We start from the raw sequence: 17,923 nt of genomic DNA on the forward strand, positions 1-17,923 counted from the left end.
TTTCTTTTATATTGAATACTTTATGCTAAAATAATTACATTGGAAAAGTTTTCATATTTCACAATAATGTATTAGAATACTTTCATTTACAGATGAATAGTGTAAAAAAAATAGATAGAAAAATAGAGATAGAGATTTATAGATACCATTTTACCTCATGTCTATTATTGTCAAGAATTTTTATGACAAATTTAAAAAAAGATCATGCTCTACATTTCTGACTCAAAGTCTCAAGCACTGAATTATTTAAAATCAATATACAGAGGTACCTCAGTACTCATTGTTAATTGGTTCTGGGAGGTAAAATGAATACCAAAAACAAAGAGTAACAAACAATTTTTTCCTATAAAAAAATAGTGTAGTGAGTCACAAGATAGCCAACGCTGAGAAGTTCTAGCTTGTGCGTTGAGTACCAAACAAATGATGAGTACCGAGACAAAATTTTCATGTCAAATTGCATTGAGTACCAAATTTGATGAGTTTAAAGCAGTTGAGTACCAAGGTACTGTTGTATAAACAAGCATATTAAAATGAGTAATAAACTATTTCTCAGCATACCAAGTAATAGTCTATTAAATGCATGGTAGTTAAAGCATATTAATTTTTTCTATTATTTCATTGACAATATTATAGGTTATTGCAAGTGTTTTAAGAAATTTGTCTTGGCGGGCAGATGTGAATAGTAAGAAGACACTACGAGAGGTTGGGAGTGTGAAAGCACTGATGGAATGTGCTTTGGAAGTTAAAAAGGTACTGTAGCAAATCAGTGTTTTTTAGTATTTAAATATATTTAAAAATTTCCTCGTTTAAGAATAATACATTTATTTATTTATTTATTTATTTATTTATTTATTTATTTATTTATTTATTTATTTATTTATGTATGTAATTTATATGCCGCCCTTCTCCCGTAGGACTCAGGGCGGCTTACAAAAACGACAGAGAATTACATAAACAGTTAAACAGTTAAAATCAATTTAAAATTAATTAAAATCAAATTAAAATTATGAAATATTTAAAATCCCCCTACGGATTCAGCCCATATGGCGAAAAAGCCACGTCTTTAATTCGCAGTGGAAGGAGAGGAGATCCGGGGCTATCATGAGGCTGGTGGGCAGCTCATTCCAAAGGGTTGGCGCTCTAACAGAGAATGCCCTCCCCTGGGGGCCGCCAGCCGACACTGTCTGGCTGACAGCACCCTGAGGAGGCCCGCTCTGTGCGAGCGCACCGGACGGTGGGAGGAAGGCAGGAGATGATCCTGCAGATACCCCGGGCCTAAGCCATGTAGGGATTTATAGGTTAGCACCAGCACCTTGAAACAAACCCGGAGAACCACAGGCAGCCAGTGCAGCTCACGCAGGAGAGGTGTCACACGGGAGTATCGAGAAGCCCCTGTAACAACCCGCGCAGCCGCATTCTGTACTAACTGTAGTCTCCGGGTGCATCTCAAGGGCAGCCCCATGTAGAGGACATTGCAGTAGTCTAGCTGAGACGTGACAAGGGCATGAGTGACCATGGCAAGGGCATCCCGGTCTAGGAAAGGGCGCAACTGGCGCACAAGACGTACCCGTGCGATATATCTCACATATAGAGATAGACCCATACACTGATAAAAGTTGCTACATGGACAGGGCAGTGATTTTGAGCAAAAATGGAAGGAGGAAGAGAAGGCCTGCCAAGCACTTGTGAGGGGCATAGAAAATTATTGATCCTGCAGGGCCAACTTATCTACTAATCCACTTATCCACTGATAACCTATTCGCAGCCAGGCTGTGGGCCGGTGCACACACATTTGCACAGCTCAACTTGCAGTTGAGTGCATGTATATGCCCATGCCCCTGGCCTGCCACTTGCACGAGTTGAGCTGTGCACGCATGTGCACCAGCCTACCGCTCATGTTGCCCAGTTTCCCTTTCAGGTTCCCCCCAGCTAGGTTGCCAGGCAACAAAGGTTGAAAACCACTGTCTTAAGATATTTCCCATTGAAATAAAGTATTAATGTTTTTTATACAGCTAAGAAATCTAATGTAATGTTTACTCTTTGCAGGAATCTACGCTGAAAAGTGTATTGAGTGCCTTATGGAATCTATCAGCACATTGCACTGAGAATAAAGCTGATATATGTGCAGTGGATGGTGCTCTTGCCTTTTTGGTTGGCACACTGACTTACCGAAGCCAAACAAATACTTTAGCCATCATTGAAAGTGGAGGGGGAATTCTTCGTAATGTGTCTAGCTTGATTGCTACAAATGAGGACCATAGGTGAGAATACTGTTTTATTGCATTATTTAGTTATCCATTCAGTCAAAGATGTTTTATGAATGATTTCCGGGTGGGGGGCAAACTCTGGAATCAGATCTTAACATAATGAATCTCTTATAAGGAGAGGAGGAGTCGCTGTCTCAGCAGAACCAGCTGAGTAGGCCTCTTTCCTTTTCATCCTTCTGTGTTTGATTCATATTTCCAGAATAAAATTATTCCATGTGCAGAATATGTGCAGAAATAGCATTATCAGCATAATATCTGCATGTAATAATTAGGGATATTTACATGGCTATCTTCTTGGCATAGAGAATATTTGCCGTAGTAAGTGATCTGTTGGAAACTATTGTTGCCATAGAACTCTTTTGACATTTTTGATTAATTCTTTAAGAGGATTTGTTAGTCAGAGCTTACAAGCTATATTTATGAAAAATAACAAGTTGCTATATTTGAGCTTTTTTGTGGTGTTAATGTGATAATTTTTATGCTTACATCTCAATTCCAGGCAAATACTGAGAGAGAATAACTGCTTGCAAACCCTCTTACATCATTTGAAGTCTCACAGTTTGACAATAGTCAGTAATGCATGTGGAACCTTGTGGAACCTGTCTGCACGGAATGCAAAGGACCAGGAAGCGTTATGGGACTTGGGAGCAGTCAGTATGCTCAAAAATCTCATACATTCGAAGCACAAAATGATAGCCATGGGGAGTGCTGCAGCTCTAAGAAATTTAATGGCAAACAGACCTGCAAAATACAAAGATGCTAATATTATGTCTCCAGGTTCAAGCTTGCCATCTCTTCATGTCAGAAAGCAAAAAGCACTGGAAGCAGAATTAGATGCTCAACAATTATCTGAGACTTTTGACAACATTGATAATTTAAGTCCCAAAACATCTCACCGCAATAAGCAAAGACATAAACAGAATCTTTACAGTGAATATGTTTTGGATGGTAATCGCCATGAAGATGGAGTGTGCAGATCAGAAAACTTTAACAGTGGAAATGTGACTGTACTTTCACCATATTTAAATACTACAGTATTGCCTGGCTCCTCCTCATCAAGCAGAGGAAATACAGAGAATTCTCGTTCTGAAAAAGAACGGAGTTTAGATAGGGACCGTGCAGTGGGATTGAACAGCTACCATACCACAGCAGAAAATTCTGGCAACTCTTCTAAACGAATAGGAATGCAAATTTCTACTGCTGCTACTCAGATTTCAAAAGCAATGGAGGAAACAGCAAATATGCACATATCACAAGATGAAAGAAGCAGTGGATCCATAACAGAAATTCACAGTTTGTCAGAAGACAGAAATGCTTTAAGAAGAACTTCTACTGCTCACTCTCACACAAGTAGTTATAACTTTCCAAAATCTGAGAACAGGGCATGTTCTGTACCATATTCAAAAGTAGAGTATAAAAGAGCTTCTAATGATAGTTTAAACAGTGTCAGTAGCAGTGATGGGTATGGCAAAAGAGGACAAATGAAGCCTATAGAATCTTATTCTGAAGACGAAGAAAGTAAATTTTGCAGTTATGGACAATATCCTGCTGATTTAGCTCATAAAATACACAGTGCTAATCATATGGATGACAATGATGGAGAACTGGATACTCCAATAAACTATAGTTTGAAATATTCTGATGAACAGTTGAATTCTGGAAGGCAGAGCCCATCTCAGAATGAAAGATGGGCAAGACCTAAGCATGTAATAGAAGAAGAAATAAAGCAGAATGAGCAAAGACAATCCAGAAGTCAAAGTGGAGCATATCCTGTATATCCTGAGAGTGGTGATAATAAACACCTAAGTTATCAGTCAGCTTTTGGACAGCCAGAATGTGTATCTCCTTTCAGATCAAGAGAATCCAGTAATTCAGAACAAAACCGAGTAGGATGTAATCATGGAATAAATCCCAAAGTCAATCAGTCCTTGTGTCAGGTGGATGATTATGAGACTGATAAACCTACAAATTATAGTGAGCATTATTCTGAAGAGGAACAGCATGAAGAAGAAGATCATCCAACTAATTACAGCATAAAATACAATGAAGAGGTGCACCATGTGGATCAGCCAATTGATTACAGTCTTCGATATTCAACAGAGGTTCCTCCTGCACAGAAACCATCTTTTTCATTTTCAAAAACTCCATCGGTACAGAGTACTAAAACAGATCATATTTCATCAAGCAGTGGAAATACGTCATCTTCTGCTGCGTCAAAAAAACATAACCAACTTCATCCAAATTCTGCTCAGAATAGGGCTAATCATACTCAGAAGCCTACATCCTGCAAAGCATCTTCCATTAACCAGGAAACAATACAAACTTACTGTGTAGAAGATACACCAATATGTTTTTCAAGATGTAGCTCTCTATCATCTTTATCATCAGCTGAAGATGAAACAGGACGTGATCATTCCACACGGGTAGCTGATGCTGATAACTTTCTGAAGATAGTTGGAATGAAAGAAAACAGTGGGAATCTGTCAACAGCAGTAACAACTAATGAAACCTCATTAGCTTCCCAGCATCTTAGAACAAAATCAAATAGACTTCAGACTTCCACTGTATCTTCGTCTGATTCAGCAAGACATAAAGCTGTTGAGTTTTCTTCGGGTGCCAAATCTCCTTCAAAAAGTGGTGCCCAGACTCCCAAGAGCCCACCAGAACATTATGTACAGGAGACTCCACTCATGTTTAGCAGATGTACCTCTGTGAGTTCCTTGGATAGTTTTGAGAGCCGTTCAATTGCTAGCTCTGTTCAAAGTGAGCCATGTAGTGGGATGATAAGTGGTATAATAAGCCCAAGTGATCTTCCAGATAGTCCTGGGCAGACAATGCCACCCAGCAGAAGTAAAACACCACCACCTACCCAAGTGCCCCAAGTAAAGAGAGAAGCAGCCAAAGCAAAAGTATCCAACACTGAAAAGAGAGAATCTGGACCAAGACAAACAACTGTAAATACAGCTGTTCAAAGGGTGCAGGTAATGCAAGATGCTGACACTTTGTTACACTTTGCAACAGAAAGTACACCAGATGGATTTTCTTGTTCATCAAGTCTGAGTGCTTTGAGTCTTGATGAACCATTTATACAGAAAGATGTAGAATTGAGAATAATGCCTCCTGTGCATGAAAATGATAATGTAAACGAAGCAGAACTTGAACAATCAAATGATACAAAGGATAACATAGAAAAAGATACAAAAGAATCCACTGAAATAGAGAAAGATATTCTAGATGATTCAGATGAAGATGATATTGAAATATTGGAGGAGTGTATTATTTCTGCTATGCCAACTAAGTCTTCACGTAAAGCCAAAAAGCCTTCGCAGGTAACTGCTTCTAAAATACCTCCACCTGTAGCCAGAAAACCAAGCCATTTGCCTGTATATAAACTTCTTCCTTCTCAGAGCAGATTACATTCCCAAAAGCATGTTACATTTACCCCTGGTGATGACATGCCACGTGTTTATTGTGTTGAGGGAACACCAATAAATTTTTCAACAGCTACATCTCTGAGTGATCTAACAATAGAATCACCTCCAAATGAGCTGGCCAGTCCAGGGATTGCTGTTTCAGGAATAGAATCAGCTGAAATTGAAAAGAGGGATACAATTCCCACAGAAGGAAGAAATACGGAAGATGCTCAAAGGGGAAAAAGCAGCTCTACTGTTGGGTTGAATGATGACAAAACAGAAGAAGGTGATGATATTCTTGCAGAATGTATTAATTCTGCTATGCCAAAAGGGAAAAGTCACAAACCTTTCAGAGTGAAAAAGATAATGGATCAGATCCAGCTAGTATCTACATCATCCTCAATAAATACTAAAAATCAACTAGAAATAGAGAAAAAGAAACCAACATCACCAGTAAAGCCTATGCCACAAAGCAATGAGTACAGAGCACGCTTAAGAAAAAATGTAGAATCAAAAAATAATTTTAGTAATGAAAGAAATGATAATAAAGAGACAAAGAAGCAGACTCTTGAAAATAATTCAAATGATAAACTTCCAAATAATGAAGAGCGTACAAGAGGAAGCTTTGCATTTGATTCTCCCCACCACTACACTCCAATTGAAGGAACCCCATATTGTTTTTCTCGAAATGACTCCTTGAGTTCCTTGGAATTTGATGATGATGTAGATCTTTCAAAAGAAAAGGCAGAGCTGAGAAAGGGGAAAAACAATGAAATTGAAGCCAACTCCAATACAGAATATATTTCAAATCAGCAATCAGTCACTGGACCACAAGCTGGCCAAAAGCATTCTTCAACTGGAAGAAATCAACCCAAACCTTTGGGGCAAAACCAGACACCTTTTTGTCCATCAGCCAAAGACATTACGTCTACGGAGGAAAAAACACAAAATTTTGCAATAGAAAATACACCTGTTTGTTTCTCTCGTAATTCCTCTCTCAGTTCTCTCAGTGATATTGATCAGGAAAACAACAATAGCAAAGAAAATGAACCTGTAGAACAAATAGAACCACCTGAGAAACACATTGAATCAACTAGAGCACCAGTTTCTGGATATGCTCCTAAATCGTTTCATGTGGAAGATACACCTGTATGCTTTTCAAGGAACAGTTCCCTTAGTTCTCTTAGTATTGATTCAGAAGATGATCTTTTGCAGGAATGTATTAGTTCAGCCATGCCTAAAAAGAAAAAGCCATCAAGGTCAAAGGGGGATAGTGAAAAACTTAGTGCTAGAAACATGGGAGGCATTTTAGCAGAAGATCTCACATTAGATTTGAAAGATATACAAAGGCCTGATTCAGAGAATGGTTTCTCACCCGATTCAGAGAACTTTGACTGGAAAGCTATCCAAGAAGGTGCAAATTCTATAGTTAGCTGTTTACATCAAGCTGCTGCAGCAGCATCACTATCTAGACAAGCTTCATCAGATTCAGATTCAATCCTTTCATTAAAATCAGGAATTTCCTTAGGATCACCATTTCATCTTACACCAGATCAAGAAGAAAAACCTTTTACTTCTAATAAGGGTCCAAGAATTATTAAACCAGGAGAGAAGAGTACACTGGAAAATAAGAAAAATGACTGTGAAAATAAAGGAATTAAAGGAGGAAAGAAAGTTTATAAAAGCATGATTACAGGTAAAGCTCGTTCTAATTCTGAACTTACAAGTCATTTGAAACAGCCTTTGCAAACAAATATGCCCTCTATTTCCCGAGGAAGAACAATGATTCATATTCCTGGAGTTCGAAATAGTTCTTCAAGTACAAGTCCAGTTTCTAAAAAAGGACCACAACTAAAGAATACAGCATCCAAAAGTCCTAATGAAAGCCAAAGTTCTACTAGCTCTCCAAGAGTTGTCAAACCACCTATGAAATCTGACCCAAGCCCTATATCTAGACAGCCATCTCAACAGGGCATTTCAAGTAAAGGACCTTCTAGATCAGGATCTAGAGATTCTACACCTTCTAGACCACAACAACAACCATTAAGTAGGCCTCTGCAGTCTCCTGGCAGGAACTCAATTTCACCAGGTAGAAATGGCATAAGTCCTCCCAATAAGCTTTCCCAGCTGCCAAGAACAGCATCACCAAGTACAGCTTCCAATAAGTCATCAGGTTCAGGAAGAATGGCATATACATCACCAGGCAGACAAATGAACCAGCAAACCGTAGCAAAACAAACAGGATTGCCTAAAAGTACTAGTGGAATTCCTAGAAGTGAATCTGCCTCAAAAGGATTAAATCAAAATTCTAATATCAGTGGATCAAATAAAAAGACTGAGTTATCTAGAATGCCATCAGCCAAATCAAGTGGGAGTGAATCTGACCGATCAGAGAGACCTGTTTTAGTACGTCAGTCAACTTTTATTAAAGAAACCCCAAGTCCTACTTTAAGAAGGAAATTAGAAGAGTCTGTCTCCTTTGAATCTTTGTCACCTTCTAGACCAGACTCTCCAACCCAGTCCCAAACACAGACTCCAGTTTTAAGTCCATCGCTTCCTGACATGTCTTTATCTGCTCACTCAGCCATCCAAGCCAGTGGTTGGAGAAAATTACCTCCCAACCTGAGTCCATCTTTAGAATACAATGATGGGAGGCCAACAAAACGGCATGACATAACTCGATCTCATTCTGAGAGTCCATCCAGATTGCCAATTAACAGATCAGGAACATGGAAGCGTGAACACAGTAAACATTCTTCATCACTTCCTCGTGTAAGTACTTGGCGAAGGACAGGAAGTTCTTCCTCAATTCTTTCAGCTTCTTCAGAATCTAGTGAAAAGGCAAAAAGTGAAGATGAAAAGCAGCATGTAACTTCTTTTTCTGGACTCAAACAAGGTAAAGAAAATCAAGCACCAACCAAAGGGACTTGGAGAAAAATAAAGGAAAATGAAATTCCTCAAATAATGACAAGTCCTCCTCAGAATATCTCACCTAGTCCCACCAATGGTGCTGATTCAAAAACTCTAATTTATCAGATGGCCCCTGCGGTCTCTAAAACAGAGGATGTATGGGTGAGGATTGAGGACTGTCCTATTAATAATCCAAGGTCTGGAAAATCTCCAACAGGAAATACTCCCCCCATTATTGACAGTGGTTCAGAGAAAAGTAGTATAAATAGCAAAGATTCAAAAGATCTTAATGGAAAACAAAATACCGGAAATGGAAATGTCCCTATTCGCACCATGGGTTTAGAAACCCGATTGAATTCATTTATCCAATCTGATGGTCCAGACAAGAAAGGAACTGAAACTAAAATTGTTCTAAGCAGCTCTACAGCTGCCCCAGAGACTAGTGAAAACACTCTGACTGAGCGCACACCATTTAGTTCTAGCAGCTCAAGTAAACACAGCTCACCAAGTGGTGCTGTTGCAGCACGTGTGACGCCTTTTAACTATAATCCAAGCCCCAGAAAAAGTAGTGTAGATAACAGTTCTGTTCGACCATCGCAGATACCAACACCAGTAAATAACAGTACAAAAAAACGAGACTCAAAAACTGAAAGTACAGATTCGAGTGGTGCACAAAGCCCTAAGCGCCATTCAGGGTCTTATCTGGTGACTTCTGTTTAATGGGAAATTAACAATGTATTGATTTATGTGAATTTTTAAAAAATAAAGCAGCAAAATTGTGGTTAGCCCCTCTTTTTTTTGTAAATAGGTTTGATTCTTGTAGAGGGTTCTTGTTCTGGAAGCCATATATAATATTCTTTGTCTTCACTAATATTTGAGGGATTCCCAATTGATAATTTAGCAATAAAATTGCTAAAATAATTATATTTGTACAGTATATTTTACATATATTTAATTAACATCCCATACCTTTATAATTGTTTTGATGGGTTGGGGGAATTTAGAAAGATGAAAAACAGATTAAAATAAATAATTCTATTAATATATCACTCACTTCTAGAGTTGCAAAATGGCTAAATAACTTCAGGGAAAAATTGGTATTTATGCCAAAAAAACCTCCACCTTAGTATTTGTGAAGCCACTAACCTTTTAATTAATCATGTGGCTGTGAAATTCACAGTAATATGGTTTCTGCTGAACAAGCCTTTTTATTCCTGCATGGATAGAACTGATGGTTCATTTTCTGAAATGATAATTAACATTTCTGTGGTCACCATAATGTGCATAGATAGTTATAGTGAGATGAATACATTTTGGTTTTTGTGCTCTGCAAAAAAGAAAAAAAGAAAAAAAGGACATCTGTGTATGTGTAAACCTTGAACAAAATTATTTTACCAGAACTAGATTTTAACTGACAGTAGGTAGGATTTTTGCTATGCTGTAACTTGTTGTATATTCTGGTATTTGAGGTAAGATGGCTGCTCTTTTATTAATGAGGCACAGGTGAAGAAGTCTCAACAAAACTAAATGACAGAATAAATTATTGCTGTATGTACATTTTGTTGTGTGTTACTTTTGCAGTACATAACAATCAATGTTTAATTTTAATATGTTTAAGAAATCCTTTTCGTATTATGCATTTCCTCAAAAAGCGTGTTGGGAACAATAATTATTCTACTGAAGTCAGTGGAAACATTCTTACAAATTTGAATGGGTCTGCGTTATATCCACTGCCTAATACAGTCGCACACTGGTTTTCTTCCAATTTCTAATAGCTGTTTATATGTATCAGCTGCAGCTTTAGGATATAGCATTAGTGTTTTCAGCTGAAATGTTTGTTGGTTCCTCCAGTACAGAAAAGAGGCTAAAAGAAGTACTTCCATACATGCCCAAAGGCATAAATTTCCTATTGCACAGCCTAGAGTGCTTTCAATATACAAATACAACATAATAAGTATTGAGAATGAAAGTTGTTTAAAATAATTTTTTTCATTTGGTTAATGCACTAGAAACTAATGTACTAAATTTTAGTGTCTTATAGAAAATAAGATTTGTATATTAAATTGCTCTGGACACCAACTTGGTATTTACATATATTTTACTTTAGAGACCTTCCGTGGACTGTTTACAACAGAAGTACTCTACTAAGTGCCTCTATACAGAAATAGCAACATGTGTGTGCACATTGTTAATTAAAACAATAGTAACAAGTTAAATGTGTATCTCAGGCAGGTTTTCATCATTACAATCCTATTCATGATTATTTGACAAGTTCAATATTTGTTTACAGATGCTCTCAGATAATCCAGTTTAATCTGTAAATCAAATCAATGCTTTAAAATGTATGGATGATACAACTACTCTTCTAGTACCAGTTTTACTTTTTCAGACCAGATAATAACCTCTACATTAAGCTAGAGTGACAGCAACAGTTAGTATGCATTTTCAACTGATTGATGGCCAAATTCAGACAAAACAGTAAACTTGATAACGTGAGAAATGGTCACAAGTATTCCTTCTACTTACTTCCTTATATTTTCTCTTCTTACACTTATGATAAAAATGTGGGAAAAAAAGAAAAGTTAGAGAAACAATTTAAGGTTTTACAGTGCCCAACTTTAAAACACTGCATAAAATCTTAAATTGTTATTGCTGTTACTGTTAGCAAAAAAAAAAAAAAGGCAATGTTGTAAACTAATAATTTAAAGTATTTTTATATTAAGGATAGTTGAGATTAATTGCAATTTGTCTAGGCCTCGACATCATGATAAACTAGCCCATGGTAGGCATTCTAGGGATTTTTCTTAGGCTCCTGCAGTCATTTGCCATTGACCATAGTAACCAGGACTGAAGTCCAAAGTACCTAAAGAGTATCAGGTTATCTACTGTGGCTTGGCCTAAAACAGAAACAAGAGCTTCTAAAGTCATGGCCTTGCTGGAAGAGGAGACAGCAATCTAGGCCTTGTAACAGTAAGTTGGTTTAGTATTGCATAATTTTATCTTATGATGCAGGCTTGGTTTTTAATTTTCCAGCCTCTATTCCATTTGTTTTAAAAAAGAAAAAAGAAATGCACACACATAGGTAGGCAATTAGCCCAATAATACTAATCCTAACATTACTAAGACCACAAAAATAATTAATTTAAATTCAAGGTGTCTCCCCCAAAGTATGACAAAAGAATAGATATAACTCCCCATTACTGATTCTCCGTCAAAAAGATTATACATATTTATTTCTTGTACTTTTTGCCTTTTAACAGGGCATATTTATTGGCATACCATATTGGTAGAATATCTTATGTGAACACAAGGCCTGCTTATCATATATATAATCTTTGTGATGGATTAATGTATATGTTTCAATGTACTTTTTGTGAGGCATCTTATGTGGATCAATAAACAGGATCAGTACACAGTATGGTTCATCTCAATTTATCTTTAAATCACTTGTTGTATAAAGACAATAGGAAAACATAACGGGAAAAGCCCATCATGTACCCCTGTCTTTGCTGACTATTAAACTTTAATTTAGCATCTGGAGGTCACTAATGTTGTCATATTTGTACTTGCTGATTACTGCTATTTTGCTTCTACTGAAATTAATCACTAACTTGTAAAAGTGATGTGCCGTGCAGTACGGATAGAACCAAGTCAAGAAATTAAGGCAACATTTTTTTAAAAAGTTGACATTCTTTTAAAGCTTTTCTGCTTTCTGCAGTTTTGCTAATGAGAATTGTACTAATTTTCTCCACTTCCTTGATTATTTGTGAGTTGATGTATAAGACAAGAGCTTTTCTTTTGTAATTTAATTCTCACACTGAAATAAACAAATTATTTGACAAACCAAAGTGCATCTTTTTAACAAAATGTTCCAGAAAATGTGCATGTATTATTGTGTCTGTTTTTGTTTACATGAAGCACTTTCAGTTCCAATATATCAAATATATAAACATACAGAAGAAAATATGAATGAATTCACCATGCATTACAAGATAAAAAAAATCAGTATTCTAATTTGTTATATCAAGCCCTCCATTATTTTACATATAAGAAGGAGCTGTATATCAAATGCCCTGCTGAAATTGGAATCTAGCTTACTCTGTTGAGGTTTGCTATCTGACATTTTGGCTTAAACTTCTTCTTTTTTTTTTACTGACAGTTGACTTCTAGAGTTTCCATCATAATTATTTATAACCCTGGACCAGGTGTAAATCTGAACCTAAAATGTTATAACATGTAAGCTTAATATTTTACTCCAGTTGGTCTCATAAGATTGCTCCGAGGTGAAAATACTTATTTTAGTGAATGCCAAGTACCTCCAGTTCTCTTGAAATACATGTTGGGGTTTCCCTGCCAATGAAAATATAACAGATCTATTCTTTATGAGTCTGCTGTGGGTATCCGGAAAACATTAATGTCTGACATTTACCTGGCAACTATGGGATACTTCTGGCTGATTCAAATCACTTCTGGTCAAGCCATCAGGTTAGGGCAATATCGAAAGCCTAGACATACTTGGGCACTACTGAAATTCTAGAAGGCAATATTTTCAATATTATACCAAAATTAAGAACATGGGGGGTGAAACCTCAAGCTGACACAAGGGTAGTTCATAAGCAATGTTAGAAAGTATTACTTCACAGAAGCTTGGAACCAATTTGCAGCAGAGGTAGTGGATCAGTCATCAGTAACTGAGTTTAAACCAGGGGTCAGCAACCTGCGGCTCTGGAGCCGCATGTGGCTCATCTCTGCTGTGGCTCCGTCACTGGTTGGTACCACAATTTTGAGAGGAGCTTCCAGTTAGGGAGGGGGGAAGCATGGCATGCCAGGAGGAGACTCCATGGCAAGGGGAGGCTTTTCTGGTTGGTTCCACAATTGATAGAGCTTTTGGTTAGGACAGGTAGAGGAAAACGGACACCACACTAGGAGGAGACTATGGTGGGGGAACCGGACTTCCGGTCGGCTCCAGAATTGAATGGGGACTTCCGGTTAGGACTTTTGTGGCTCTTTGAGGGTTTAAGGTTGTCGATCCCTGGTTTAAACACATGCTTGGGATAAACACATGTCCATCACCTGACAAAAATTTAAAAAATTAAAAACTCAAAAGAGCAGACTTGATGAACTACTAGGTCTTTTTCTGCCCTCAGTTTTCTATGTTTCTATGAAATGCCTAGGATAGAGCTTTGATTAACTTGCCCACTTATTTCAGTGAGACTAAAGCATGATTTAATTTAAATGTGACTTTTTGTGCTTCATTAAAATATTAAAGTATATGTCTTAAAGGTATTTGTATATGTAAATCAGCTTTACTGAGTATGCTAGAACCAAATGCTTGTGTATTTTTCAGTACTGATCAACTGTTAGATTATATGCCAACATTCAGATGTGTTGGGAAACTCAAGGGAGCAATGGTTTTACTGTTAAGCAGCTCCTGCTGTTCTTTTTGTAACAGTTGCTTGTTTTGAAAACAATGTTAAAATATGCAGTCTATTTGCCTGTGTAGTCAGCTGCTTTCTGTTTCTAAGGTCCAATCTTTCACAGATATTTTCTCAGAAGATGAGCAATATAAAGATGCCTAGGGAAGAGTGATCTCATTTATTTTACACATATAGCAATATAAGAGCTTTGCTAAAAGTTGGTCTTGGATATAAGTCATGCGCACAATAGAGATATATATGTAATTTTAATAAATACATTTTGAAAAATATAAATAAGCATATACGAATGAAAAAGTTAATATTTTCAACTAAAGCTGACTAGGATCAGTGAAGGATTTTATCTGGATCAGCTAAAATTTGTCAGGTACTTAACTGGATTAGGAATAATTAAAATAAGTCTGATGCATGTCAGAAAGCATATCTACTGCTTAACTGGATTGATTCCAGTGGGCCATTGATTTACTTATTAATCAAATATATATCTCAAGATATATATTCTTGAGTTGTTTGATGCCAAGAGTCACAGAAGACTCTTGGCATCAAACAAAGATAAATATATCATAACTATAACAAAATAACAGTACATAAAAACATCCTATAATACAATTACACAAACACACCTCTTAGAGTATTACATGCTGTCAGACCACAAAAATGTTCAGGAAAAGTTATTTTCAGTCTGTTCATCCTTTATTATGGTCAGTTACAAAAAATTATCTTAAAATAAAAATGAAATATGCAAAAGAATTACATATTTATAAATAAAAAGTTTTGCACACAAAAGGCAAAATTTGGCAACATTCAAAGAAACTAAATCATATTGGTTGACAAATAGCAACTATCAGCTATATGTAAAATAGATCTAAATGGCTCAGAAGTTTAATAAAAAAAGACAAAATGCAACCTTGTATCTATAAAATGGGCAATGCAACAACACATGGATTGTATTTTCAATGTTACTTTCCTACAAGAACAGAATCTTAAAGGGATTTTCCTAATTCTTCAAGGATAGCTGTTAAAAGTGTATTGTAACATACTGAGGTTTAGTGCTATCCTAAATTTAGGGATGGAAATATGATTTAAATATTTTGTTACTTTAAAAAATATTGCTTTTTTTTTTAAAAAAATCTAGAGATAGCTGACAGATGTAATTGATTTAAGTATGCATCATGTGTTGCTTAAAGGCCTGAACAGTTCATTTATAATCCATCATCAGTAATGTATCTTATGAAAAGATGTAACTCTGCAATGTCCAATGAATTAGTCTCCCAAGTTGATTCAAAAATTATCCACCAGGATCAGAGTACCTGGGAATGCTGGGAAAACCTGTGATTTCAACCACAAAAAAACTGCACAGCCATTTACTAATCTCCACTCTAATCACATCAGTTTTATGAAAGACATATTAGCATACTTTATAGCACTTGAAAAAATAGTCCTTAGAAATGGAAATTGTACTGTCTTTAATGGGGCAAAATAGCTTTAGCAGCCTATATGGAAACCAAATAAAAGGTACACATGATCTTTTGCTGAAAAATGCTTTAAGAGAGCTAATATAATGTTCCTCTAGAGTAATAAAAATATGGCAGACTAATGCCAATTTTAAGGCATTTTGAACAATATAATCCCAGTGAGCCCTATCATTACCAAAGAAAACTATTAACAAATATATTAAGATTTTAATTTGTTCAATCAGGTGCTCATTCAACTGTCAGGCATAGACTCTGTGATGTTTGGCAGATATCAAGATCTTAATTTTAGAACTTATCTTCAGCAGTTTTTTCTTATAATTCATGGCAGAGCAAGCCCATTCAGTCAAAACCAGTTTTATATCATTATGATGCTGCATCATCCACATACAAATTTATCATATTGTGTTTGTCAACCACTTTCAGAAGATAGCATGCAAAGAAATTTAACATAGTCACTACAAAATTAATATGTAAGTTAAATAACAAAGGTGACAGGATACAGTCCTCTTATCATTAAGATTAGATCTGGTGTAACATTCCTATTTATTCCTGTATATCCAGCCTTAATTTTTACAAATACTCAAGATAATGAACATATCCAATACATCTTTCTCCTCCTATTTTCCCTACAACAACCCTGTGAAGTGCATTGAGCTGAGAGATGATGACATCCAAGGTCACCCACCTGGCTTTCTTGATTAAGGCGGGACTTGAACTCACAGTCTCTTGCATTCTAGCCTGGTACCTTAACCACTACACCAAACTGGCATTGCATCAAACTTTTAATCTTGAATTTTCATAAAGATTGCACACTAACAGAAGCATCCATCTATCAACAGGAGACAGTTGAGATGTGCACCACAACTTAGATTTAGAAATAAAATAAAATGTAAACCTAAAATCATATGTCATATGATGCAGATCCAGCCTTAACAATACAGTTTTCAGCTAGTAGTGGTAAAGTTAGAACAAAATAAAATTAAAATTGTTCTATAATCAAATGTCCAGCTCTAATGCCTTCCCTGCTCCTCAGTCAATATATATATATATACTGAATTGACCTAGTCTGTAAATTTATTACAAAGAGATTTAATATAAAATTTACAGCTTGTATTTAAAAGATATAATTGCCTTTTTCAAAAAAATAATAAATGGATCCTATAATGGCCAAGCCCCATTCCCATAGAATATATGCATAGTCTATAAAAGTAAACAGATGCTAACAATGGAGTCCACCATTCCAGATTATTATTAATAACTTCAGCTGTGATAATATAATTTCCTGGAGCATTGACAGGCTTAAGTGTTTTAATCGGTCCTGCTATTTCTGAGTTTGCAAGTGGCCCGGTCTTGCAAAGTTCAACAAACTCATGTAACTTGTCTGGTATGTACATTATCCTAAAGCAGGGGTCTCCAATCCCCGGTCTGGACTGGCACCGGTCTGCAGCATGCCAGCAACCAGTTCGCGCAAACACGCAAAGCCCCATCCGTGGGATGCAGACAGCCTGCAAAACCACACCTCCTCTAGTCCACGGAAAAAACTTTCTTCACGGAACCAGTCCCTGGTGCCCAAAAGATTGAGGGCCGCCCTCCGAAAGTGTTTTTCCCACACTCCTTGTATTAGCATATAAAAGGACGGGCAGAAACTGGATGAGTAGAGCTCCTTTGATTATTATGCTTTAATTAGATGGTACCATGAGTCTCTGACACACTGCCTCATTTTTTTTAACTTGAAGTAGTTGTATACATTATAAGATAAATTTAAGGTTATACAGAATAAAACCTTCTGATGCAAATATTGTACACCCATTCCTTTGTATTTGATGTCCCACTTCCTTAATCTGGGAACCACAACCAAGCAGCTAATTGTGTTGTCAAAATACAGATACTGAGGGCTGTTGCTATACTGATGAGTGGGATTTTATGCTGTTAATGCTTGCAACTAAGCAGTTTGAGTATGTTTCAGAGAAGATGAATAAATCAAATAATTCTGTTTTTTTCTGCCACCTGCTCGTGTATTTTTTTTTTATCATTTGTCTTTGGAATAGATTTAACTTGGCAGGCATTAATCTCTTCTTGCTCACAACCTTCTCCCACATGTCTGCCTTATAGTTTCCTGACCTTTAGTAAGGAGCAGATACATTCATCTTCAAAGGGAATGACATGAAAGCCCTTAAGAATAGCTTTCATTCTAATAATCATCAAATTCACATTATTTAGGAAGCCACACAATATCCACCAAATCATTATATGAGGTTGACAATGCAAGAGCTGAAAGCAGATACCTGATAGCTTGTGTATGCCATCTTTCCTTATTTGAAGCAGGCATTGCAATCTGTAACATAATTCCATGCAGTTGTAAAATACAGAATTAATTTTTTTCACATGATCTTGTGATAGAAATACTGAGGCAATTCTTCAGC

The 17,923-nt window shown here is 36.5% G+C and overlaps 1 protein-coding gene across 13 annotated transcripts in view; it reads left to right on the forward strand.

Annotated features, from left to right (window-relative positions):
* APC (APC regulator of Wnt signaling pathway) overlaps nucleotides 1–12,433 on the forward strand; it is an 88,463-nt gene extending 76,030 nt beyond the window's left edge. For all 13 annotated transcript variants that reach the window (XM_034432757.3, XM_034432758.3, XM_087885981.1 and 10 more), the window contains 3 exons: nucleotides 634–750; nucleotides 2,047–2,261; nucleotides 2,767–12,433. In XM_034432757.3, the coding sequence (XP_034288648.2) occupies nucleotides 634–750; nucleotides 2,047–2,261; nucleotides 2,767–9,310 (6,876 nt within the window). In that variant the 3' untranslated portion in view covers nucleotides 9,311–12,433. The remainder of the gene's footprint in view (nucleotides 1–633; nucleotides 751–2,046; nucleotides 2,262–2,766) is intronic.
* The last annotated feature ends 5,490 nt before the right edge of the window (nucleotides 12,434–17,923 follow it).

The sequence above is a fragment of the Pantherophis guttatus genome, chromosome 2, assembly GCF_059756535.1.
Source record: "Pantherophis guttatus breed Tessera chromosome 2, ASM5975653v1, whole genome shotgun sequence".
NCBI classification, from domain to species: Eukaryota; Metazoa; Chordata; class Lepidosauria; order Squamata; family Colubridae; genus Pantherophis; species Pantherophis guttatus.